Source organism: Grus americana, chromosome 1 (genome assembly GCF_028858705.1).
Source record: "Grus americana isolate bGruAme1 chromosome 1, bGruAme1.mat, whole genome shotgun sequence".
NCBI classification, from domain to species: domain Eukaryota; kingdom Metazoa; phylum Chordata; class Aves; order Gruiformes; family Gruidae; genus Grus; species Grus americana.
The window spans coordinates 152926172-152952797 of NC_072852.1; the positions used below are offsets into that span (position 1 = coordinate 152926172).

At 43.3% G+C, this 26626-nt stretch overlaps 2 protein-coding genes across 2 annotated transcripts; both read right to left on the minus strand.

Moving 5' to 3' along the window:
* Positions 1-2394: 2394 nt before the first annotated feature.
* On the minus strand, positions 2395-10505 carry LOC129208143 (coagulation factor X-like). The gene is made up of 5 exons (XM_054830401.1): positions 10359-10505; positions 7681-7812; positions 5529-5704; positions 4699-4816; positions 2395-3649 (listed from the first exon to the last, which is right to left on the minus strand). Exons 1-5 carry the CDS (start codon positions 10432-10434, stop codon positions 3102-3104), a joined length of 1050 nt encoding a protein of 349 aa, XP_054686376.1. The 5' UTR covers positions 10435-10505; the 3' UTR covers positions 2395-3101.
* Positions 10506-14244: 3739 nt separating this feature from the next.
* F10 (coagulation factor X) lies at positions 14245-26626 on the minus strand. The gene is made up of 8 exons (XM_054830385.1): positions 26187-26626; positions 23943-24103; positions 22445-22469; positions 19616-19729; positions 18405-18545; positions 17335-17585; positions 16404-16521; positions 14245-15601 (listed from the first exon to the last, which is right to left on the minus strand). Exons 1-8 carry the CDS (start codon positions 26254-26256, stop codon positions 15054-15056), a joined length of 1428 nt encoding a protein of 475 aa, XP_054686360.1. The 5' UTR covers positions 26257-26626; the 3' UTR covers positions 14245-15053.

A 26626-nucleotide genomic window follows, 5' to 3' on the forward strand; every position in this document is an offset into this window, starting at 1 on the left:
AGGTTTTTAGCATCCATGCTTATGAGTAGCACAGGTCTTTGTGTGTACAGAAGCTAAAAAAAAAAGGTCAGCTGAACTTTGCCCGGCCAGCAGAGAGGAAGCACACACTCTGCAAAGGGTTAGTCCCTAGTGCGATTAAAATGGGTTATAATTCAGTTGAACACTTGGACTGTCATCAGCCAGTTCTGCTCACCACCTGCAGGGAAAAAAAAAAAAGTTTTTCTTGCCAAATTCAAAGTGCATCAACATTTCTGAAAGATGGAGGAACTTGCAGCCATTTCAGAGTGTCAGCACTGCCCTTCTGGTGTGGTTACAGACTGCAGGAAATACAGGGGGAGCTGGCAGGGGGGAGGAATGTAACCCCGGGGAGCTCTGATTCTCTCCTGTGGATGCTGCACCCACAACAAGGACTTGGGCCTAGCCACAAGGTTGTGCAAGTCTCCTGACAGCCTGGCAGCAAAAAAAAAAGCCACTTGGAACTACTCTGACATCTGCCCCCTCCCTGGAAGTGTTCAAGGCCAGGTTGGATGGGGCTTTGGGCAACCTGGTCTAGTGGAGGGTGTCCCTGCCCATGGCAGGGGGTTGCACTAGATGATCTTTGGAGATCCCTTCCAACCCAAACCCTTCTATGGTTCTGTGATCTCTGTAGATGCAAGCTCTGACATTTTCAATTTCTGTGCATACATTGCTAAAAATAGCAATTGTTGTTAATATTTCATTTATTAAAATACATTCTTTCTTCACTTCCACCTTTGTGTTTCTTTACCTTTTTTTCCTCCACTTTTATCTTAACATCCTTTTCCCTAGCAAAATTGCAAGCAATAAAACTGGGTATGGAACAGCCAGAGGATGGCAGAGCACATGCACAGACAAGGCTGTTTCACTTAAGCTCCTAGATACAGCTTCAGTGATGGATCAGGGGGATTAGTAAGGTGGTTAATTTTGCCCCAGGATGAGCAGTATCCTGATCCCCTGTGAAAAATCCAGAAAAATCACTTTGGAGTCTGTGCCATTTGGATGAGGATTTTATGATTTTTCTCCCATTTTCTCTGATAACATCTTCCCATTGCCCTAACCTGGACTTCAGAATAAAAAAGGTCAAGGATGGCTTACAGAGCAACCTAAACAGAGGATTTTCTGGCAGACTCCTGGAACACTGACACAATCTGAAGTGGGTGATGAGGAGATAAGAAAGTGTTTGGAATTTACCTGGAATTCAGACTTTTTAATGCTGCTTCCTGTTCCTCTCTCTTCTGCCTGATTGTCTCCCCTGAGGTCGTGGAGCAGCAGCCCTGCAGCTGTGTCCAGATGTTGTGATTTAAGGCATTCCCATGACCAGCCGGTCACTTCCTCAGCAACAGATTTGGGTGGAGGTAAGCCCTGACCTGACCTCAGCCGTGCCAGTGCAAAGCCAGTGCCTGAGAGCTTCCATCCACAGCCCACACCGACGTAACTGGGTGGTGGAAGTGGCTGCTGGCATAAACCTGACTCCCTGTCCATGGGAGACGTGCTCTGTGGACTTGTGCAACTGCCACACTGCTGGATTGCCTTTGTGGAAGTTGACTTCTGCATTTATGACAGGGGAAAAAAAAAATAAAATCCATCCGTATTGAAAAATGATGGCAAAAAAAACTTATTCAAGTTTCAAAGTAAATCTTCCAGGATGGCTTGAGTTAAAACTCTGTCTTCTCTGCGAAGACTCAAACAGCATTTAGGCAGAGCATAGATGATGTGTGCCTTGATCTGTGTCCCAAGTGAGAACTGCAATTCTCTGTGCAATTAAGCAGCTGGGATAATTGTCCCTGCAGACAGAATTTATTCTTACCTGGTACTGAACATCTGTGAAGGTTGGTGATGGTGTTTCATGCCTGGCAATGCAAACTGGGAGGTGAGGAAGGAGAAGCTCAGATGACTGATTCCTCTGAATGCACGCTGAGCTAAAGACGGCGATTGAAGCCCGTTGAAGGTTTCCGTGCCTTTTGTAATAGGTTATGAATAAACTAGGGGTGCTGCAGAGCCAGGGCAAGTGGTCATGCAGGGCTGGGTAGGAGGAGAGATGGGTGGCAATGAGGGAATGGGTCAGCAAGCGCAAGCCCAGTGCAATGGCCTCCCCGCAGGCCCTGGGACACGCCTGAGCACAGCCCGCAGTTCCATGTATCAAATATCTTAATATCTAGTTCACCATTTTTATGTACCACTGAGCTGGCTGAAAAACAAGTCTTTTTTCCCCTCTGGATTGAAATAAGGCAGACAGAGGATGTCAGGTTCAGCTGATTAGAGAGTCAGGCTTTTCTTTAGTCTTGAAAGATTATTTATCCTTGTAGATTTAAAAACTCTTCAGTTGTGAATAATTGAAATAATGCTTTATATAAATGAGGATATACAACACTATTGTAATTTTTAGGGTATGCAATGCATTCACTTTATTATAGCCAAAATCATGACATCAATAATGCTGGTGAAGAAAGTATCTCGGAAAGAAAGCAAGAAAATACCAGAACACCAGTGATTTAGGTGATGATAATCAAGCCTTTCCATTCAATGAGCTTCATCTAACAACTCATTTGATTTAGTGACATGCCCAGTTATTTAGACCCTTGTGGATACATGGGTGGTTTTCACATTTTCTAGCTTTTCCTGTGTATACGTATATAAATCTAGAAAACTAGGTAGCTTTTCCAGAGGCTTTTAAAATGCTGTCCTATTCTGATACTGTCTTACTTTGATATTATCCTAGTCTGATTTGTTTCTAGAAAGCGTGTACTGCCACAGAAATCTTGAGTTAGTTCCAACTTTCATTGCAATGGGAGGGGGCTTATCAGCACAGGCAAAGCCTCCAATAGACAAATTTAGCTTATCACAGCAAGAGCAGGAGGAGTTCCTAAACCACTTGAAGAAATTTCATTATTGTTCAAAACCAGTAAGCTCTGTTTGAAACCCACCTTCTGAAAACCAGGCATGAGCTCATGAAGGAATAGATGGCATCTTTTAAGGGAAGCACAAACTATCAGAATTTTAGCAAGCATGTTAAAAAAAGGAAAATATTACTTAGGGATCAAATCTGATGGCTAAAACAATTAGGTTGATTACATGTCAAAGCATTAAGAGTCTTCTGTCAAAACACTTCTTACCCAGGGTAGGAACTTTGACAATTTGGTGTATACTCCGTATTTCCCTTGCCTTCCACACCCTTCTCCCCAGCTGATGACACCAGTAACAAAATAAGTGCCATTATATTGGGTTACATGGGGGCCTCCTCCATCTCCTTGGCAAGCATCTCTTCCATCTTTATCATAACCAGCACAGAACATGTTTTCCGTGACCGGGCTATAAAGGGCAAGCTTGCAAGTACGCCTGTTCACGTAAGGGATTTGAAGCACTTTCATTCTTTTGACCAGCTGCGCACGTTCAAATGTTCTCCCAAAGCCACTGACAATTCCAAATGTTTGGCTCATCAGAATATTGTTAGCAAAGTCTTTTTCTGGAAGACATGCTGGGATAACATCCTCAGAAAATGTGATAGGTTCCTCTAATTTCAGAAGGGCTATGTCGCTGTCATATGTTTTATTATCAAATTCAGCATGCGGAATTATTTTTTCCACTCTGTGCATTGCTCTACTTGGCTCTTCCTTTTCTTTGTCCACCATCCCTGTGTCAGATTATTAAAGTAGTTTTTAATAACACAATACAAACAAATAAATCTAAACTGCATCTCAATAAAAGAAGAGACCAAAGTTCCTTGCATTTTGTGTAGGTATTGTACTGTGCAAATAAAATAGACCAGTCCTGTATCCTGATGCTGTAGCATTTTGGAGGGGTTTTAGAGGGCTGCCAAAATGCCAAGCCAGTAGAAAACCAGAACTTCGCTATCGGAATAATACTCTCAATGAAAGCTTTGATAAAAGTTTAGGGCTTCATTACAATATTCCCAACGGCACCCTTATGATATACAACCAAAACCTCAACTCAGAAGAGACGGACCTTGCCCCTCTCATATGTAGCACAACATAGTAAACCAGACTTAAACAGGAAGTAGATATTCATTGTCTTTTAAAACTTTGACGTTCTGCACACAAAAATTTATGAATTTATATATATTTAGTCGTTCTCAATTTGTATGAAGTCTCTTTGGGAATTAAATGGACAGACAATTGGAGTTTAGGCAAACACAATTTTTGTCTTACTATTGTAGGCTGAGTACAATTTTTATGACTCAGAACACCATGTTTCAGTGTGATAAACTACTTTTTCATAAATGACAGTAATAAATAACAAATTTGAGGTTTCAGGTATGGAACAATCTCAGACTAGTATCTACGTGCTGTCAAAACAGTTATTGCTAACATCTGAATGAGGCATCTGGAATTCTACAAGGTTTGACCAACACAGGAAATTGCATAAAGGTGTAATGTTAGACCAATTTAACTACATCAGCTCAACCTTACTTGCCTGCATACCTTCCCAGGTTATACTTGGCTTCTATCATATACAAGCTACACTAGGCCAAGCCAAGCTTAAACTGTCCATTCCACAAAGTTGAACATGTATTTCACCGTTAATCAAGAGACAAGATGAAGCAATGAGAAATAACAAGAGGGTAAGAAAAACCCTGGCAGAGTTCAGTGTCTTGCACATGGAGACCAGAACATGGGACAGTTTCTTATTTTTGTAGTAAAGGGCAAAACGAGAAGCACTTACCAACCAGAACCTGTATGTCTTTATACTGCTTAATGCAGTGAGCTGCAGAAAGTATAAAATACTCATTCAGAATTGTCCCCCCACAAAACCATTCGTTGTACTTATTTACTAGAACTGCCTGCAAAGAGAGAGAAGAAAGGTAAACCACAAAAACATATGTACAGAGAAATCCTGAACAGCTAGTTGAGATTCAAACAATTTTCTTAAAGTAGACATTTTCACATGTATTTTCTGTCAAAGGCATCCTTCATTCAGAGGTGGTGAGAGTTACACTGAGGTGTAGCCACCACAGCGGGAAACTTGTCAAGACAGACCTTTTTCCTGGCTCAAAGCGGAGTTTCTGCATTCAGTTATTTTACCATCAGTTTTTGGTTGCTATTTTTTAAACAAAATATAGTTAATATTGTAATAACACTGTTCCTGTTTGGGTTTTTTTTGTTTCACTTTAGTCTTGGCCACAACAGGAACTCAGGCTATTCTTCTGATACCACCATGCTGCAACCTGAATCGTGGGGTGGCTGGCAGGGAAGGGGCCCTGTGGCTCACCCAGCTCTACGTCCCGTATCTGCAACCCTACTTCTAGCATCCTCCTCTCAGCATTTGCTTGATGCTGAAATGGAGACACCACTTCATTCATCGTAGGAGACCTATGCAGACACACAGTACTCAGGAGAGTGGAACGACCACCCAAAATGTTGACACCAGGGAAGTCTGTCTCAAATCAAGTTAGGTCCCCTTGGCAAGTGAGGATGAGCATGATGAAGAGTAAACGGCTGCCAGTCTTGGTGAGCAGGGCCAGGTGTTAACATTGCAGGACAAGGGTGCCTTACGTGCCACGGGGACGCGCTGGGTAAATGGTCAGCCTCCCTGGTGACCTCTGGATGGCTGCTTGGGGCCTCAGTGGTTTCCTCATTTTCAGGATGAGCATCTGGACTTGCTGTGGTTCCTGTGACTTTCTCTTGACTGGCTTCATGACTTCTCTGAAGCTTACCACACGGGAACTTGACTGCAAAGGCAAAACCAAAACGCTAATACTTGATGTCTGGATTGTATTGGGACTTTGAGGCACGTGTTGCATGTGGAGAGCAAGACGTTCCCGTCCGTAACACTGAGCAAACAGCTGTGAAGTTTCAGCTGCTGTTACCAGCCTTCACTTTAGCTCAGAGCTACCTTTCTTGCTGATTTAAGCCAATATACAGGATGTGGAGGACCACGGTCTTCCATTTCTGTGGGGGGTGGTGCCTGTGCTGTCCCTGAGGTGCCAAGTCAAGTGACATGCAAGGGACAGTAACCTCTAGCAGAGCAGAAGGACAGACAGTTGCTGTTGAAATCAATTTCTGTCACCAAAGTGCCGTTCAACAGAGTTTGTCTGACAGAGCCCTTGCTATAAGGGACAGCTTCATGGTCAGAAAAGTAAATCTAGCTTCCAGTGCACCTCGTGTTGTACTTCATTGCAAGAAATTATTCAAACCTGCTGGAACACGGGGTTTGCAGTCAAAAGCAGCCTTTAGAGTTACAGATGGGTAGCTACAGTGGAAGAAAATGGTTTTCAGGGAAACAGGTCACTTTCAGGGAATCAACTCTTGATGAAAATGAGAGAAAACTCACTTAACAGTTCGAGGAAAACTTGACAGCAGCCTTTTGCAATCTAATTAGATATTCAGGTGTCCTTATCAGGGTTGGCTCTGCTAGATTTTTCAAGACATTAACAAAAACTTTGCAAATGCAAAAGGACCAGAATGGTTGAAAAATAAAAATAATTTTCCACTTCTAAAACTTGCCAATTTTGAGCAAGTGGGCAAATGGGTTCGGTATTTTCAAAGTATTTAAAAGTTAAATATCTTCTATTATTGCCATCATTATTTTTGAGTACCTGCTGTTATTAAATCTTTTGTAATTGGGAAACACAGCAAAGTATTCTGTGTTAAGAATTATAAGCTCCTGACAACAATTTAGTATGAAATTACAAAGGGCATTATAGCAAATATCATCAGACAGACAGGATCATAGAATCATTTTGGTTGGAAAAGACCTTTAAGATCATCAAGTCCAACCGTTAACCTAGCACTGCCAAGTCCACCAGTAAACCATGTCCCTAAGCACCACATCTACAGGTCTTCTAAATACCTCCAGGGATGGTGACTCAACCATTTCCCTGGGCAGCCTGTTCCAGTGCTTGGCAACCCTTTTGGTGAAGAACAGACTAAGGTTAATAATTGTTAATGTTCACTTTGAATGCAGGCAAAACTGATGGATTTAAATTCAATGTCAGTAGTTATTCATGTGTTTAGGTTACTGTAAGTTAACTATAGAAAACCTGCTTTTAGAAGAAAACAGAAAGGCAGGTTGTATTCCTTTTAAATGGAAAAGGTGATATTTGAGGGGAAACAGGTGAGATACACTGCAATCACTTTATGTCACTACACTGAAATTATAATGAATCCTTGTGAACTGTATATTGTAAAGGGAGAAGCCTCTTGGGTTCCTACTCATTTGGATCTGCAGGTGTTCAGCACACCCTGGAGGCCTCAGAAATAGACACCAATTTTCACCAATGATGAATCTAACCCATTGCTTTCTAATAACATCTCCTGAAGCATGAAAGGCCTGTTTCAGTCTGTGAGAGAAGAGAAACCTGGTCCCCGTTTGAATCACCAATTTCTCATATGGCTTCATACCTGCTGGGACATGGGTTTTGCAGTCCTCTCCAAGAATGCACCCACTTGCACAGAACACTTCCATGAGCTATTTTTGTTTCTGCACATCACTAACAGTTGTGCAATTTGATGTTACTTAAATCATGACCTTTAGCTAAGATCTTATTAAATCTGTTGGCAACACCTCAAGCAAGCCATGTGAAAGGCGCGAACAGTTAACATCATTCTTCATGCTACGACGGCACTGCAACACACCAGCACTTCCCAAACGTGGTGAAGATGTGATGTGTGTCCAATAGAATGAACTTTAAGTGTGGCTTTGTACCTACAGGAACGCAGGTTTTGTTGTCACTGCCCAGGGCATAGCCAGCAGCACAGGAACATACAACTCCTTCATCTTCAGTTTTGCAGAACTGCTCACAGTTCCCATTGCTGACCTTGCATGCATTTGGTATGACTGCAAAGGACACAAATGTATAGGCAGGTTACAGATTCATGGTGATTTCATAAAAGCACAAGCAGCTCATAAAACCTCACTTGCAAACACTAGCCAAACACCCCACCGTTTTGGGAAATTCTGTGCAATTCCTGCCAAAGGCCTTAGTAATAACAACAGTTGTAACTATCATTATTTTATAAATGGTAATCTGTCAACATTAGGTACATCACTATTATTTTACATCTTATGCTGTGTTTCCCAGCTATAACTGGCAACTTGAAGGCAAAGCAAGGGATAATCCATACTCACCAGAACAGCCATCATACTAAGGCAAAGATGAACTTGGGTGTGGGTAAGAGGCTAAAATTAGGAGCAACTAAAGTATTAGTAATGAATGTAGTATTTAACTCTTAGTATACCCTTGCAATATTCCTTTTTCATCTGTGTACAGCTCCTACTACTCACCTTACCTTAGCTCAGTCCCTGGCATTGCAAGATCACTTGCAGAATGGGAGACCTCTTCCTGGCAGTAGCAGTGTGAGAGCAAGGAGAAGTAAACCAGTTCTAACAGGTGCTGTCTAACCTGTTCCCACAGATTCACAATGAGATTCCACAGCTCACCCACGCAGCTTAATCCACTCCTTAACTACAACATGTAAAAAGTTTTTCCTAATATCTAACCTGAGTGTCCCTCAGAGCAGTGGGATCTCATTATTTCTTGCCCTAGCTGTTCATCCTCATGAAAACGGAGAAGACTTTTTGCTTTTCTTATATATTTTACAAATTTCCTTGCTTGTGTATTGTGGGACAGAGGGTGAAATTTTGTTTTTGTGTTTACTGAATTGCCTCCTATTTATGTTGGACCACTGTTCCAGTTTCACAAGATTGTCTTGAACTCTCATTTCCACTTATGGTAGTCCTTCTAGTCTGGAATGAGCTACAAATATAATGAGTAAACACTCTCTTCTATCTTGCATGTCACTGTGGAAAATACCAAGTATCAGAGCTTCTCAGGCTCACCTGTGTGGAGCCCTGCACTCCATATAATCTTTTAACCAATTAGCACAGTTTCTCAACCAGATGTGCACCAAATTTACAGTAGTTTCTTTCAGACCAGTGTTTCTCTTTCTGTTATGATAAAAGCATTATATAAAATTATGTTAGAAGCCTCCCTTAATGGAGAGACTTGACATGTACTGCATCTTTTGCAGCCACCCAGCCTATTTTCCTGTCCTTGGAAGAGGTTGATGTGATTTGCTCCTGACTAGTGCAACTCAGCAATTTCTTTCCTCCTGGTTGGACATGAGTAATCTGGTGCCTTAAGGAATAAAGATTTTCTTCTCCATTGGGAACAGGCTGACATTCCTCTTGGTCTCCTTTCCAATATCCATACACTTAGATCAGCTCTTGGTTTTCACATGTTTATCTTATTTTACCTACTCCTTAGCTTTTCTGGTTTTGTGCCAGGATGTTTGCAATTCTTTTATACAGACCTAGGTTTTTCTACACTTCCTTCTGGAGGTCAGGTTATGAAGTAGCTCATGATTTTAATTAATCCTCCTGTCCTTTCTTGACCTTGGGATAGTTTGGACACGTGCCTTACACACTTTGGGTTTTTGTGGAGGTTTTTAGAAGTAGCTTGATGTTTCTCTCTTTTAAAAGATAGATTAATTTTATTCTCTTATTCTTTTCTTTACTTCCTTCATGAGCTCTGTCATTTTACAGTTAGTTTTACTAAAGTCATCTTCTGTCTTTGTATCATCAGCCACTTCTAGTCTGTTGATCAAAATCAAATGTAGATGAGTGCACTGAAAATTGCTTTCTACATATTTGTATGAGAAAATTTTCCTCAAAATATCCTGAAGACTGTCAGGGCAACCCGTGTCCCACTAAGTACCTTTACACCCTCATCTCTGGGATGTCAAAATGTCCCTCTAATTCCCAGCTCTTGTAATGTGGATGACTCAGGTGTTTGTTCACTTGTCTCCAGTTAACCCTCTGTAATCACCAAGTGACTTTTACAGCAAAATTAGACAACAAGGCATGCATCATGTCTGCAGTATGATTCACACACTTCCTCTGTAGAGAAGCATCTCAGGGTCCAACCTCAAAAGTGGAGATGCAATGTTTGTGTTGAGACTTAGACAAGCACAGTGGGTGACAGTGTAGGGTTCTTGCTCCCCTCTGTGCTGTTAAACCTTGTGGAGTTCATTTTGTCACCCAATAGCTTGTGAATGGATAGTAAGGATTATTTAATTATCACATTTTTTGAGGATGTAAGAATAGCACATTGTGCTGTCAGTTTGAAAGCCCTGCATATTGACATATTAACCCTGTATTTTACACTGACACAATTATTTCAGTCCAAAATAGTATTCCCCCAGTGACTCAGCCCTGGATATTCTTGCACTGCAACAGACAAATGGGAGCAAGGTGGGTGAGAAAGCAAAGCTACCAGCTTTTCACTCATGTCACTCTGGTCCACAAAGCACAAATAATGGCAAATAATTACCTGTGTGGTTTAGGCAAAGCAGTGCAAAGCCAAGTTAAAGCAAAGGCCATACCTGTATGCACCATCTGAAGGAAAAGGAGGACAACAGGAAGAAGCCACATTGTCCCACGATAGCCTGCCATTGCCATCCTCCGAGCTCACCACACATCTCCCACTGGTTTCTCTGCAGGGCTCTGGGGCAGCTGCTAAATGAGAAATGCTACAGTGCAAAGGTCATTAACTCATGAGAAAACAAAACCTCTAAGAGCAAAGCCTGGGCTCAACGTCAGCATGGGACAATGTTAAAACAGAAAAAAGCCACTGTGCTGCAGCAATGCCACCCTCGTAGCTTGCAGGTGCTTTGTGTCAGCAAAGCCCCTCTCTCCTGCATGAGCAGCATGTGTTTGGCACCAAGGCTGTGACACCTGTGCATTTCAGACTCCTCAGGAAGAGGGGAGTCCATAAACCATGGCAGGTTCTGCCTCAGTAGAATAACATGTGGTTGCATGATTAAACTTGGTTATGCTACCGAAATACCCGATACCACACTGCCATATAGGGGTTTTCTCTGCAGGACCATGGTCTATGGCTATTCCCTCTCTCCTTATCCACTGTGGGTGGCTCTACATCTTCAGAAAATATGGACAAAATCTCCCTAAGAGACCTTTACTAGCCAGGCAGCAAGGAGCTAGAGTAAGTGATCTGGCTGTTGCCCATGCCCCAAGGAAGAGAGAACAACCAGAGCCAGAGCTTTGTGCCTTCTGCAGGCTGGAAAGAAGCAGGAAAGTGGCTCAGAAGTGAGAAGTAGCTCAGGGCACTAAATTTGTAGTGTTCAGTAAGCATTTTGGAAAGATGTTGCCTCCCAGCTCTGCTAGTGCCTTAGGAAGCAAGTAAAGCATGGAGCTAATCAGAGGAAGAAAAAACAAGAGGGAAAAGTCAGGCTTTTTTTCTGGGTTAGTCCTATAAGGTATTGCACAAGGTTTTGGTCTCCTTTATTGCAAACCACTGTAGTTCGAAATGCTTTAAGTAGGGTGAAATTGATGGTCATGCTCGTAGGTGAAGCCTTTGAATCCGGTGGAGCTGGTAAGCAGGTATCCTCTACAGATGCAGCAAGTTGTATGTGGCTTCTGGGATACACAAAATCCAGTCTCTGTCACAAGCACCAGGCCAGAACATACTTTCACAAATGCATCAATTTCCATCTTATTCTGGATGCTGCGGGTTTTTTGGTTTGGTTGGGGTTTTTTTGGCTCACACCCCTCCATGGGGATAGCTGTTGACAGGGCCTTGTGTTCTGGGGCCTTGCCTATAGAAGACAACCCTGTCAGGCAAGTCACCTCTGCCAGGGAGCAGTAAAGAGGAAGGAAAACCTTGCTTAGTACTGTGCTAGCATAGCTCACAAATGCATGGCCGTAACTGTAACCCTTTGCTTGTGTGGCTCACCTGGAAGCACAGAAAACGGGGGCTGGCAAGACCTCCAGGATCACCCGGCCCAGCCTATTGAGCCCACAAGGGATCAAGTTTACCTCTATTATTGTTGGCACATTGGCTGAGGCTCCAGCGAAGGATTCTTCTGGGAAATTGCTTCCAGTTGGGATCTCCCTGAAACTTTCTTGCTGCAACTGAGATGTGCTATGCCTTCTTATCTTCACCACAGACACGAAGACCTGATCAGTCCCTACATCTCTGCAGCAGACTTTTGCACACACGAAGGTTATTGCTATGTTTCTTCTCAGACTTTCTCTATTTTAGTCTAAAGAAGCCTCATTTTTTTCAAAGCCCAGTGCCTCGTGCACAAGTCTCTTGCCCAGATACATCATCTTGCTCTAGGCCTGAGCAACGTCTTACCTTTTTACTCTTCATATCAGTCCTTTCCAAAGCCTCAAAGTGATTGCACTCTTTACTTACCATTCTTCCTTTCTTCCCTTTCTTCTCAGGACTGGCTTTTCCTTGAAGGCAGAGGAAGCCTGAGTGCTAGAGGGTAGCTTAGAGCATCTCCTTTCACCATCCTTGGTAAAGGTCAGCTCTTGCCTAAACCAGCAGTGTTTGCTTGCTGTGAGGAGCGCTGATATTTTAAAATCCACCAGTTCACTCAGCAGCTGTGTGCTCTTACCTCTTGCCTGGATTTTACAATCTGTTCAAATTTTGCTGTGTGAAATTACCCCAAAACTATTAGTCTACATTAAAAAAAAGTGTGATTTAATTCTTTCTTTTCTTACAAGCCCTAGAGGTGGTTACAGGCTTTGGCAGGGGGCCAAAATGCAAGCAGATGTTTCACTCATGTCCTCTCAGCATGGCAGAGACACTGTTACAAAATGAGGAATGGAATAAAGTCCTTTAGCCTTGGGCACTATAGGCACCATGGCACAGGATGAAAGGCTCTCTAGGAACCAGTTTTGCTTGTAAAAGACAAACTCCGATTGCAAAGCCCAAGGACAGTCTCTCATACTCTGCAGAATAATGACACTTCTCTTGTAAGCACAGTCATGTTGCGCGCACACAAACATGGACTTCCATCACCCTTTTGCATGCCCATCTGTTAAACCAGCTCTGTGCTTGCTCTCAAAGTGCTACTTGGCTTGACACGGACGTATATACACACCAGTTGCCAATAAAACCCAGCAAGTGCCATGATTGCCAGAGGAAGGTCCTCCCCTCAGCCACCTCAACACCTTATATAGTCCAGGCTTAACTTCACTTCAGTCCTCAAGCTTCACTGAAGTAGAAGAATGCCCTTAGCACGAGTACATAAATAGCATTCGGGTAGCACCTAGGCCTGAGGTTGTCCCTTTGAGGGGGATGTTTCACCCTGATGGAGCACAGGGCAGGCTACCAGTGAACGCAGGAGAAGGGATTAGAACGTACAAAGAGGAATCCATGGACAGAAGTCAGGGAGCAAACACTGCTGAACAAACACTGAAGTAAGCCCACTGAGGGTTTATGCACGTGGAGACCATCAAGCTGGGGTAACTGACCTGTAGTTCCTCCTGTCCGCATTTACTGCTGACTGCAGTGTATTTCTAGTTTTTCAACCTGTTTTGCTCACAGCACCTGCTATACGAAACTTGCCACTACCAGCTCAAAGCCTAAGAGATTAAGTAGCAGGTGTCTGGTGAAGTTCAGTGTACCTCAGGCAAGAGGGGAGCATAACAGATTGGAGGAGCCTTGGAAAGGAGGGTTAGGGGCCTAGAGCACACGCTGCACAATAAAAGGCTGAGGGGTCTGGGTTTGTTCAGCCAGGGAGAGCTGGAGGATCTAGCTGCAGTCTCCCACTGCCTAACCGGGGATTACAGTGAAGACAAGGCCAACTATTTCCCAGAGGTACCCATAGAAAGATGAGGCAGCAGTCAGAGGTTGCAAAATTCCAATTGGACATGAGAAATTTTATCCATGAGAGTGCTAAAGCACAGGAACAGGTTGCCCATAGGGCAACAAAATCTCTGCCCCTGAAGTTTTTCAAAACTTGACTGGACCAGACCCTGCACAACCTGCTCTAACTTTGATGTTAGCCTTATCCCTTCCATTGTAAATTTTTCCATGATTTTTGTAACTAGGACTGAAGCTGAGAAGGTTTAAAGAAAAATATTTGGAGGAACACCACTCCATATACAAAAAACCCCATCAGAGTGCAGAGCTTCTGCCTGGAAACGTTGTAACACCGATCAGATCATAGTACCTGAAAAGACTATGGAAGGGAAATCCCTGGCTGAGTTTGCTTCTTTCTAAGAAAATTAGTATCTTGGCATCTGACTTGCTATTTATGAACCTCTAGGCCAGTGAAACTCTTTCAATTACCCCCCTCCATTCTCTGCCTCCTCATCAGCCTTGATATAAGGCTGATGATATAAATCATCACGTATTTGTTTCGGGATATTCAGTCTTTTTTCACTCTTAAATGAGATTTTGTCTTCATATATTTGTAAACTGACTGGAGCGAATAAATAAAATAAAAAAGAACAAAAAAGAAATAATGTTTTATTTCAAATGCTGGTGTACATCAATATTGCACCTTACAGAAACTTCTGGGACAACTACACATGCAAGGACCTTTCCAATCCTCAGCCATACACAATCCAGAGCATGACACAGGAAACTGAACATACACTTTTTTTTTCTCTGATGAGCAGAACAGAAGTGTTCAAATTAAACTAAAGTGAAGTACAATCCATATAAAGCAAAACCCCATTTTAATTAGCTGCTGTGACCTATGCAGGCAATTTTGTGGAACATGTGGTTATTTAGCATCACATGTTGAATACTTACTCATGTCTCAGCTTCTACCAAGCAAGCTTCCCTGCTTCCTTAATCTTCTAAATGCATCTGCAGGTAGAAGCTAAACAGCTCTAGTAATAACAAACTCCCTACTGAGTCAGCTGGCTGCAATATGAGGATTAACTGAAGTCCTGTCCTTCCCACTTCCATCATGATTAGTGGAGGCTCATATTATGTCCAGGAGCATCTGGTGGAAGCACTTGAGCAAACAGACAGGAACCAAAATGGCAATATAAAAGTAACCAAACAGGCAAACAAAAGACCCCACTCAGCAGCCATTTTATTTGGGGAAAGCCCCTCATTGCACAAATTCAAACCAACACCCGCAGTCCACATATACATGCTTAAAGCCAGGAATAAAACAAAAAGCAGCACCATAACTTTAAGGAATCAGCTCTACAAACAAGTTTAGCAGATGTGGCTGAAAACAAAGAATAAAGTTTCCATTACAGAAAATGCATCTTGTTAGGTAACAGAAGGATCAAGAGCCACACCACTACAAATTTTGTCTCATGGCCATTCTTACCCAGCGTAAGAACCTGGACAGTTTGGTATAGACACCGTATTTGCCTTTCTTTGCACATCCTTCTCCCCAGCTAACAATTCCAGTAACAAAATAAGTATCCTTATACCTGGTTACATGGGGACCTCCACTGTCTCCTTGACAAGCATCTTTTTGCTCTGTTTCATAACCAGCACAGAACATGTTTTCTGTTATTGCAAAGTTAGTGGATTGCTTGCAAGTGCTCCTATCAACATAGGGGACTTCAAGCACTTTCAGTTTTTTGGATAGTCGTCCACCTTCAAATTCACGCCCGAAGCCACTAACCATCCCAGATCTTTGGTTCATCAGAACTTCATTAGCAAAGTCTGCTTCAGGGAGGCATGCTGCGATAACGTACTCAGAAAACACTATAGGTTCCTTCAGCTTTATTAAGGCTATGTCATTATCGTAAGTCTCGGCAATGTACTTAGAGTGAACAAGTATTTTGTCCACGGTGTGCATCGTTTCAGACTGTTCTTTCTTTTCTCTGTCCACTTCACCTGTACAAGATTATTAAAAGGGTCATTAATAGAGATAGTATAAGAAATTAAGAACAACCTTGATAAAGGAGGAGAGTAGTATACCCATTCCTAACACTCTGCCTAAGCCTTTATACCATACAAGTAAACTGTAAAAATGTATTGCAATATTTATTAGCAGCACCTGGATCAGTTTCAGTTCTGAGCTTTTATCTATTGAGATTTTTGTACCAGTTTACATAAAAGCATAAACTGATTCAGCTAAACTAATGCAACTTCAGGTGGAAGCTCTTACAGGAGCTTAAGCCTGGCTTATATCAGGTAAGAGAAAGTAGTTTGGGCCAAGACTAAAACAGTGCAAATATAAAGTTGTGTTAATCTAGTATCATGCCTCGGAAGTGAAGCAATCATAATTTGAGTTCATTTCTTCTTCCTCTAGCCAATGTGTCATAGCTTTCCTGAGTGTTCCTGCAGAAACAAATCTGTATGCTTCAGATGTGCCAGGAATGAGCAGCTTTCTGAAGAAGCACTAGTCTGATGAACACAATGTTAGCCAACACTGTTAGAACTTTTGTTCTTAACCACTTCCAACTAGCTGGCAAAGAAGAAAGGGATGCACCTGTATCACCTTCCACATCAGCTGCCCCTGTTATTACAAAACAGGATTCCAACAATAACAAGAAATTATAAAAAGCAAAACAATAACAACAAAGTGACAAACCATAAAGTAATATGAATACATCTCACATGAGATTTAGAGCATAGAAGCTTAGTCTGCAACATGTGCTCAAACATCACAGGAGTAAAATAAATAATCACTTACCAACAACAACTTTGAGTTCTTTAGATTGGTTCATGCAATGAGCTGCAGTAAGTATAAAATTCTCATTCAAAATAGTTCCACCACAAAACTCTTCCCCTGCCTCATTTAACAGAACAGCCTGTGAAATTAAAAGGTAAGTGCAGAATTAAGAGGAGCAGTTTAACTTCAATGAGCTATAAATAGAAAATTGATTTTTCTGCATGCTACATATATACTTATTACTACATGTCCTACATTGCGTCTCCTAAAATTGCACACACACGCATGTATGCTACAGATTGGCATGCACTGCTACAGAGTCTAAATTGTTTACGCCATGTCAATGTTTGGCTTCCATGTCACCTCACTCACAGTCCTTAGTAACATCTTGTAGGAACAAGACACTGACTGACTGAACAGGGAGACTGCAGCCCCCAAATCACCTCATCCCTTGGACTTACCACCCCAAAGAAGTCCTGTCCAAGTTATGTTCCCATTTGCGCCCCCTTAGCGTCCCAAATACAGGAACTCATTTTGGCTGGTCCAAACTCAAGAGGAAAACTTAGATATGAAAGCGTATTTGTGAAACAAATGCATACTTTATCTGACGTGCCCTCAGGTGTACTACCTAAATGGACTACTACCAGGCAGAACTGGAATATAACCTGCAAAAATGACACTGGTAGACCAGCATGACTCAAAAGCTCTCTCTGGCGACAGGTTAAGCAGCACCATCTAAAATTGCACAAAGCCATTCATTTTGACATTTTAAGGCTGCAGTTTGCAGAACAGCACATCTAAGTGCCTGGGTTCACACAATTCAGCTACCTCCAGCTACAAACAGGATACTACATGAGTAACATTCAGAAGGCAACCAGGTTAAATGAACAATTGCACGTTTTCTGTCAGAAACACGTTCTGCTTACATGCAGAGCACAAACACCAGATTTACCTGCCATGGACATTCGCCAAGATGACACTCATCACCACCTACTATCCTGGTAATGACATACGGAGTCTTGCTACTTGTTTCATTGCCAGGACGGGGGGTTGGGCTTTCTGTGGTAGTAACAATGTCCTCCTCCAAACTTGTGCCACTTGTGAGGGGGCCATCTTGATCACTAGTTACATCGCTATTATCATCAGGTAAAATAACCGACCTTTTTTTTCTTTTCACAAAAACTTTTCCACAAGGATACTTTACTGTGAAGATGAGAATGTTAAAATTAGAGACGGACAGAAACACCAGCACAAGAGGAAACTCCTTGACAACACCATCTCATAATAAAGCAGTTAATGCAGCTGTCCTGTTTTCAAAACACTAGGAAAACCTCAGCAGATGCAACAAAGAGGGAAGACCACAAGGTCTGAAAAATGAAAGCCATTTTGTAGTCCTAAAACTTGTCCATAGGTTCAGTCTCTGGACAGTTTTTTCAAAGTTTCCATTGCTGTATTCACGTACTTGCTCTTACTAAAACAATCTTAATTAGGAAACTAAATGTTTTATGTTAGGAACAATACGGCTCATGACAGCAATTTATTATTAGTTATAAAGGATATAAAACCCGACATCGTGAGTATATGGTTGATCTATCCCTCTCCCAGGTTTGTTGAAATACAACAAAAATGTACAAATGTAAATAGCATTAATCATAATTATTTCAGGTCATCAGTTACTATTTGATCAGGTTAACTGAAATCTACAGTAGGAAAGTTTTTGCGAGCTGCTGTTTTATATGGTGTGTGTTTAAGTAAATGAGATAAAACTGCAATCAGTTTTCTCCTGACAACAGAGGAGTTTACTCAGGTAATTCTGTGAGAGGCACCTTGCAAAGGGTTCCAAATCAGCTAGATTTTGATAAGTCCATCGCATCACCTCACAAACGGAAGGCTTTGGAAATACAAATCAGTTGGCCTCAGTGTTAAATCTATGTCATGCAGAATAGTGATGGTTCAAAACATTCTTCAACTACGAAACAAGTCTCACCACCATTGCTATTGGTTTATTACATGGCTTCATACCTGATGAAACACAGCGTTTGCCATCCTCTGCTAGAACATACCCTTTTGCACAGGAACACAAAACATCCTTCTGTGCACTTTTCTTGATGCTGCAGAACTGCTCACAGTCACCATTGTTTATTTTGCAGTACTTTGGTATGACTGTAAAAGAGGTGTTTGGAGAAAAACTAAATAAACACTGACTTTGCAGAAGACCTTGAAGTTCACCAAATTAAACCTCAGTCTTTAAACAGGATCTGTCTCTCCATCTGTGAAACAACTGAAGCACATCATAGTAATAACATGAGTGGCTAACATTAGCTTATGCCTTACAAAGCAGTCACATCCACTGCATGAAACATACTTGCCAAGTCCAAGTGGGCCCAGTGGCCATGTCATGGTGGGCTTAAAAAGCAGAGACAAAATGACAGTGGAAGAATGAATAAAACAAAGAAGTCCAGATATTGGTAAATCCTCACATGGTTCCTCCCTCATGCCTTAAAAAACTCAACTCCTAATCACTCCCCTCAGTCCCATGTTTGAACTTCAGTTCCACACCCTCTTACCCTGGGCTCACCACTCTTACTTCTGGGCTACTGACACATGTTCCAATGACATCATTAGGGTAGTAGCTGTATGTTACAGAAGTGAGACTCAGGAAGGATTTATATGCAAAAAATAATTCCTAGCAAGGCTGAAAAAGCCTGCATTGTCTACTGAAATCTGCTTACTTTGGTTCTTCACTGCTGTGAGCTGAGCAGGGAAGCTGTAGTTCTGGACTTGGAGTAAAGGCTCTTTGATATCACTTTTAAGAATCCTGTGCTGCTTAGTTTTATCAGCATGTTTTGGGGATTCAAGCTTATGTAAAGAGGTACTATCATAATTAAGAGGGCTTTCTTCGGAGTAAGTGTAACTTTGGAGCATTCACAGTTGGACGGCACTCTGAGCAACCTGATTTAGTTGAAGATGTCCCTGCTCATTGCAGGGGGTTGGACCAGATGACCTTTAAAGGTCCCTTCCAACCCAAACTATTCTATGATTCTAACACTACCTAGCTGTAGAGCCACCAAGACTTTGTGCTTCTGGCACTGTCCTCCAATTCATTGTTGACTGTCATCGTATTCTATGCATTTTTCCAAGAGGCAAGTAATGCTCGTTGAGAAAGAATTAACTCTCTATGGTTCAGGTCCCTGGGAAATTCACTGCCACAGTTCTCTAAAGAAGAAACCTACCAAATTCACAGTTCTTGCCTTGATAACCATCCAAGCATGAGCAAGTGTAGGAACCAATTCCATCTTTACAATGTCCACCATAATGACAAGGATTTGAGCTGCACTGGTTCCCATCTACAAAAACAAACCAAAAAACCAAATTATTGTAAGAGCACAAGCTTTTTTCATTGAACTTTGAAGGGGTGTTAGTTTTATAAGCAATCTTTCATATGTCCTTTTAAAACATATGTCCTGTGAGTTGCCACATTCCAGATGGAACAAAGAGTATAAATGCAATCATTCCATATCAGCAATGATTCATATACAAAACCTCAGTTTTGCAATCTGTTTTTGGTGGCTACTGTATGACAGCACATACAGCCTTTTTTTTGTAGGAAGATAAAGTAATACTTCATGGTCAGAGAATATACATCATTTACAGTGAAGGCTGTAAAAGCAGACAGGACATTTCCACGGTGCAACTGCTATCTGAAGACATTAACCTTTTGGCCTCATGCATTTCCCTACAGTTTCCACATAATAATGACAACTCAACTTTTATTTCCTTAAAGGTCATCTCATCCCTTGTGCATGTATTTTGCCTGCAGTGCTGTTCATTTAAAGAAACAGATATCAGCATATTAATCAGAAGATTAAAAAAAACAACCAAACAAACAAACAAAAAATGCTTTAAAACCCCTCCTAAATCTGGGTGTGCAGGCTAAATTCCTGTTTTGTGCTGCTTACAGTACCAAAATTGTCCCATTGTATCTGTGGAGATATGAGCTTGATCTTCAAAAAATTAGCTCTTATCTCATGCTCCCCACATCTACGCTGGGATCTCCCACATTTGAAAGGTAGTTCTGCAGCCTTTCTTCTTTTCTGTGACCTGGACACAACTGGCTGACCTGCCTCTTGGGCCCCAGCCACATGTATCTCACAAACTTGGTTACACGTAGAACAGTGAGGCTGCACTGCGTTTAGGGGCACGTTTCATGTAGCAGCCCTTTCTCCCACCCCCACAAAGGTATCTCACTCCTGCACTGATGCTCGCTGCCACGGTCTCACCCATCCAGCGTCCCGCTGTAACAAATGTGTTCCCCCATTACATGACCCTGCTTTGCTCTTCTGCACTGTTTGATAAGAAAAGGAGGATATCCAGAGAAGTGACACTTGCTTAATAGTTTGTTGCTTTAGATAACGTGTTTTTCAAATTTCTGTGTTTTACTGCCTATCCTGCCCCTGTTTGGAGCAGCTGGAAGAAAAGCAATGCCCACAAAGGAGACACAAGGCAAGAAGTTGCACGTCTTAAGGATCCAGCTTGCCACCTGCATGCTGGGTCTGGCCTGTGACCTCATCTGCTGCAGCTTTATCTGCCACAGGGTACATCTGCTGGGCTTTGTGCACTGCCCCCACATCTCAACATCCCTTCTGTACCTGCACATGGCCAAAATCAACAGTGGTCCAAATGCTGTGTCTATGTGGTCAACCACAGAGGCATTGAAGACTTATGCCCATCCTCAACAGAGGGAAGGTGAGACCACTGTTTACCAGAAGAAAGGCAGGCTCAAGGCCTGCAGCACAGCTCCTGGTTTCTGCCTCCTCTGCAGTGCCAGAGCACTCCGTTCTGCAGTGGTCTTAGCTAAGCAGCACCCTACTGCTAGAAACCATGGTTGTTTAGTTTTTCCTTACACTGTAGTTGCCACTGTGGTAATGAGTTTAATATCGATATTGCACAAAAGCATTGCAGAATCCCCTACATAAAAAAGGAAGCAAGAATGAATTGTTCTAGTAACTTGGCTGTGGGTAGCTGTGTTTTTCAATACTTCTGAACACCAATAAAGCATGTGTGGACTGTGGTTTAAAATGTATGAAACTGGCATTTCCGCTAAGAGCACTGGCACTGATGTTCCTACTGCTTATATTCTCATGAGAAAATGGTTTGAAATTTTCCACTCCTGTTCACTGCAACACTGACGCAGGCTTTGCTTGAAATTTCAGCCTGTAGGTTGCAGAGTTCATCCCCCACGTAGATTGTGAAAGCCTGCATCTTCTTCATGGCAACTATTTCCAATTTTCTGCAGACTCCAAAAGACAAAGCTGAGCTGTCTTTGATCAACATTTTTGAGGTACTCCTCATAACGCTGGACGCGTACTTTCCGGAGAACACGTTACCAAACACTAATACATTAAAAATCTGTCCCTGCATAGTGGTTACAAATGTTAGAACCCTAATAAATACAACTCGGACCTTTAGAAAAAACAGAAAAGACTGATGGGTAGTATCTGCTAGTCTACTGGCACATCTTCTTTGAGTGCCAAACAGTTCTGTAGAAAACACATTCCACAAAATGCTCTATAATACAGGAATCAACAACACTCTGGCGTGCAAGATGACATGAAACTGGCAAGTGACTCTGCGATACAGTTTAATACCTTGTGTTGGCTATGGCATTTAAGTATCACCCTCATCTATGACTCTTTGCACCTCAAATTCCCCCATCTGGGGCTGCCTCTCTGGAGGACAAGTGACCAGCAGAGTCACACACCCAGTTTCTGCTTCTCACCATCCTTCGCATGCAAAGGGCCACTATTCTTTCTTTTGAGAGGACAAAGATCATCCCAGCAACTGGAGGCAGCTGAACCTTGCCTTCGAATGGAGCAAGTGGGTTCAAGCAACAGCAAGGCAGTAAATCAGATTGCTTATTCAGATGAAACACAAAGTGAGGGTGTCCCACAGTGAAAAGAGAGGAAGCAAGGGAGCAGGAAGTGGTTACTTCAGAGGTGCATCCTTTTTAACCTTGCAATAAGGAAGATTAATTCTCTAAACAAATGCAGAGTGTTTCTTACCTACATAGACGTTCCAGAATTCCTCCTACAGGTAGGTGTGGGGAAAAAAGGATATAAAAGGAGACAAAAAGAGTTAGATGAGAATTACCAAATTCTTCAGAAAAATATCAGTGCTTTCATACAGAGGATATTTGTGGCTAACAATTAAAACAAATACTTAAGTTACAGGCACATACAGTGCTTTGCAGCCTACTACCATTTAATAAATTAAATACATATGATCCATCTATAGCGCCCAGCTCTACAGAACAAGTCTCATGCATTTTTCAGACATTTCTAAAACTCCTTAGAGATTTCCTAATGTGCCTCACTCAGCATAGGGCACTTGATTGCTTGCATAACTGTATGTTTCCATCAGTTTTGACTGAATTTACTCACATGCAATTCTCAGTCTCCCTCCCCCTCTCCATACCCCCATGAATCAGGACCTCAGAAATCCTGAGATTTAAAAATATGTTGTTCGATTTGTGTTCTTCTTTTCCTCTGCACCGAGGACTCCAGGTATGCTGTCTGTCCAAGACAGTCCTTTTCAGTGACATCTGGTCACTGGGCAGAACAGGCTGTGCTGGTTCTGCTACACATCAGCCAACCTTTATGCTCTGAAGCACCCCAGCGATGCACCCATGACTCCCCACTGAGGTCATCTCAGGGCCACTCCAAGAGCATTCTGGCCAGCCAGTAATGCTAAAGTGAAATGAATCTGGCCTTAACTCCAGTTTCAGGGTTATTCTTAACAGCGACATACCTACAGCCCATATTCCCAATTCTACTCCACTACCAAGTCACTTCAAGTTTTCAAGTATCATCTTTTCTACTCATCCCAGTCCCCATAGTTGCCCCACCTCTTTAACTCTCCCTTGAGCTTGGGAATAGATCACATTTCTGTCTAAAGTTAGGTACCCATCAGGGTAGGGAAGGTTACACAAGAGTCATACATACAAACTTCATACCATGTGGGCAATTTAGCATTAAGGTGTATAAGCACTGTCCACGGTATACATTCTATCCATTTAGATACTGAAAAAAGAGAGTCACAAAACGATAAGCACTGCAAAGCTGCTTGATAAAAGTTCGGCAAAATTCTCCCATGAAGTTCATGTCAGCATTTGCTTTCTCAACCTTCCTGTGGACTCTCCACCTAAGAACCCTTGACCATAGTCATGACACTCATCTATGCCACTCAGACAAGGTGAACATATTTCTAACATGGGTAGTATTAAGTCATTCAAAGGTCAAATACCTCACAATGGCAACTGAACAGATCAGAACAGGTAAAAGAACAGAGGCTTTAACAGGGGCTGGCCTTGCAAGAGCTAAATTAAGTTATTGTATGTTTATGGCTTAGCAATTCCAACCACAGTCAAACCCACTATTTATTCTTTGCGTTGAGTGATTGGGAGTAACTTGTGAGTTTTGACACCCAGCTCAAAAGACCTTGATACTATTTTGTAAACATTATATATAGAGAGATCTATGTTTCATTTTAGTCCATCTTTACAGTTTTCTCCTGGTCTTCAAAGGCTTCTCTTGCTTCTTCTTTTGAGCAGCGCTCCTCATTGCATTCTCTTTCAATACTCCCTTTCTTCACTTCCTCAAAAAAAGAGTTAGCACGTTTTGTTCTTTCCAAGAACTTGTCGGCATTTTCTTTCTTGATGAATACTAGACAATAGAGAAAATGATACAGGTGGCAGGTAACATTCGGTAAGGAGTCATTAGAAATAAGTGAAGTAGAAACAAAACCAAAACAAACCCTTCCACCACTCTCCCAGTACACGATCCGTGAGGTTAGTCCTCACACAGACTGATAGATCTCAGGATCTCTCAGAGCACTCTCTCTCTGAGGATTAGCAACTCCTGCTAATTCTGTGCAGCCCTGGGGTCTTCCTTCCCTCTTAACAACACTTCCCAATTGTCTGTAGAAATGTTCCTGCCTTATTGCTACGTGTGCAGGTAGAGCTAAGGCAGCTGTGTTCGAAGATTTAACGAAGAACAGAAGTAAATGAACATGGGCCTTAACAGGAAAGTACAGCCTGAGTTCAGTTTGCTGGGTTGTTTTATTTTTTAAAAGCTTGGCGTCACAGAAGTGTGAGACCTGCTGCCTTTGAGTTCAAGATGCAGGTAGCTGTTGATTTAAACTGAACGATCAGAGGCATTAAACTCAGCTCAGCCACATGGTGCATGAACAATAGCACTACTCTCCAGTGACTTGTGCACACATTACTAGACAGGAAAACCAGAAACAACACTAGAGTAAATAAATTGCCAATTACCCTGTAAAAAGCATACATTCCAGGAAAGACTGCAGAGTTTGGAAACTGACATTTAATTATGTTCTAAACACCTGGAATTTAAAGCGAAAAAATACTTTTCAGTCACAGACTGGAGTGTGGAAGACAGTGCAGCAGATGGGACGTCAAGGCCAGTGGTTCATGCTCAGTGGGCAGCTTGCACGTACCTTCATGCAACTCAATTCACCAATAAACGAACTTGGTGATAGTAATTGTATACCCTAATATCCTCTAAGCGAACACAGAGGGGACTTATTCTGCTTTCACTGAAATTGGTGGATCAGCCACAGGGAGCCAAATTCTGCTAGTGCTATTTATATTAAGCAATCCCACAGAGCCCACACAGAAATTGAAGTCCTGCTTATTATGAAAAGGCTCCTCACAAGGAAGGCTTACAGAAAGTGCTTGTAACTTAAAGCTCAGCAACTGTTAGTTCTTTCACCCACTATCTTATTTGCCCTTAAATCCCTCTCTGCAGTGACAGGAAAGTGACAGGACGCAGCCGGTGGGGTTATCGCCTCTATATTCCTTTGCCTCCATATCACCCGCGTAAGCGGATGTTTTTGTAAACTTGAACTAGCCGATTAGTGTTCTGAGGCTGGTCATTCTCTTTCCCAAGCTTTCTGTCATGCTTCCTTCTTTGGAGACATCAAGGAGCAACAGGCGTTGGTCAACAGAAGTAGGATGTTCCAGAAACGTGCGGAAGACCTCATTTGAAAGCCTAACCAGGCTGACTCACTGAAGGAAGAGTTAACGACTTTTCAAAAGTCACTTGCTGATGCTGCTCTGGACTTTGGTGTTGACCCTAGCAGCACAAACAGAGGGTGGTGGGACGTGCTGCCCCTCTGCACCCCAGCCTCTCCATGGCCAAGTGCACCCAACCAAACCCTGGCCAGGCCTCCCCTCAAGGACATGAGCACGTCAGGCTGTGAGGCCAGTTGTCCTCCCAGTGCGAACAACGGGAAGGGCCAGCAACCCCGTTTTACAGGGGGGAATCGGGAAGGCACAGCAGCCTGGGAAAGGCCACACAGGACCACAGCGGGACACGGCACCCCTGGGGCTCAAGCACCCCGAGGTGTCCCCTGGCATCTCCCTGTCCCCGAGGTGGAGCTCGCCCGTCTCTCGGCGGGGTGCGGGGGTCGGCACAGGTGCACACAAGCCCCGTGCCTGCTTGGGAACGGAGCCCCCCCGGGAAGACGATCCCTGAGGTGCCCGCTGCCGTCCTCCGCCGCTTCCCAACTAACGGCCGCGGCTCCCCGGGCAGGCAGGGGGCGGCAGGGCCCCCTCCCTCGGCGGGGACCGGAGGGCTGTCCCCCTCACGCACCGAGGGGTGCGAGACCCCGGCCCGCAGCGGCGACCCGCCACCGCCTCCCCCGTTCCCCCGGCAGTCCCCCAAAGGCTGTGAGGAGGGGGACACCTCCACTGCCCCCCAAATAAAAAAGGTGCCGCCTTACCGCCTGCTTCAGCTCGGAGCTCGCCCGCCAGCGCCGCGCAAAGCAGGAGGAGCAGCAGGCGGCCGGCCATGGTGGCGCGGAGCCCCCCGCTGCTGCTGGCCCTGCGGGGCCGGGCCGCGCCGCCGCCCGGCGCGACGGGCCGACGGAACGGGACGGACGGGACGAGACGGGATGGGACGGAGCCGAAGCCTTCACCCCCCCGGGCGGGGAGAGACTGAAGCGGCGTTGCTTCACCCTGCCCAGAAATAGCGGAAGCGCCGGGGAAGGGGGAAAGCCGCCGCGGGTTTTCTCAGCCGGGGGGACGGCCTGATGCTGCTGAGGCTCTTCTTCTTTTTTTTTTTTTTTTTTTTAGACCCAAGGAAGCCGGCTTTTTTTAATTGTACCTGTTATTTGCGGGGGAGGGCAAGTGAATCGTCACTTTAATAAGCAAGCGCTAGCCC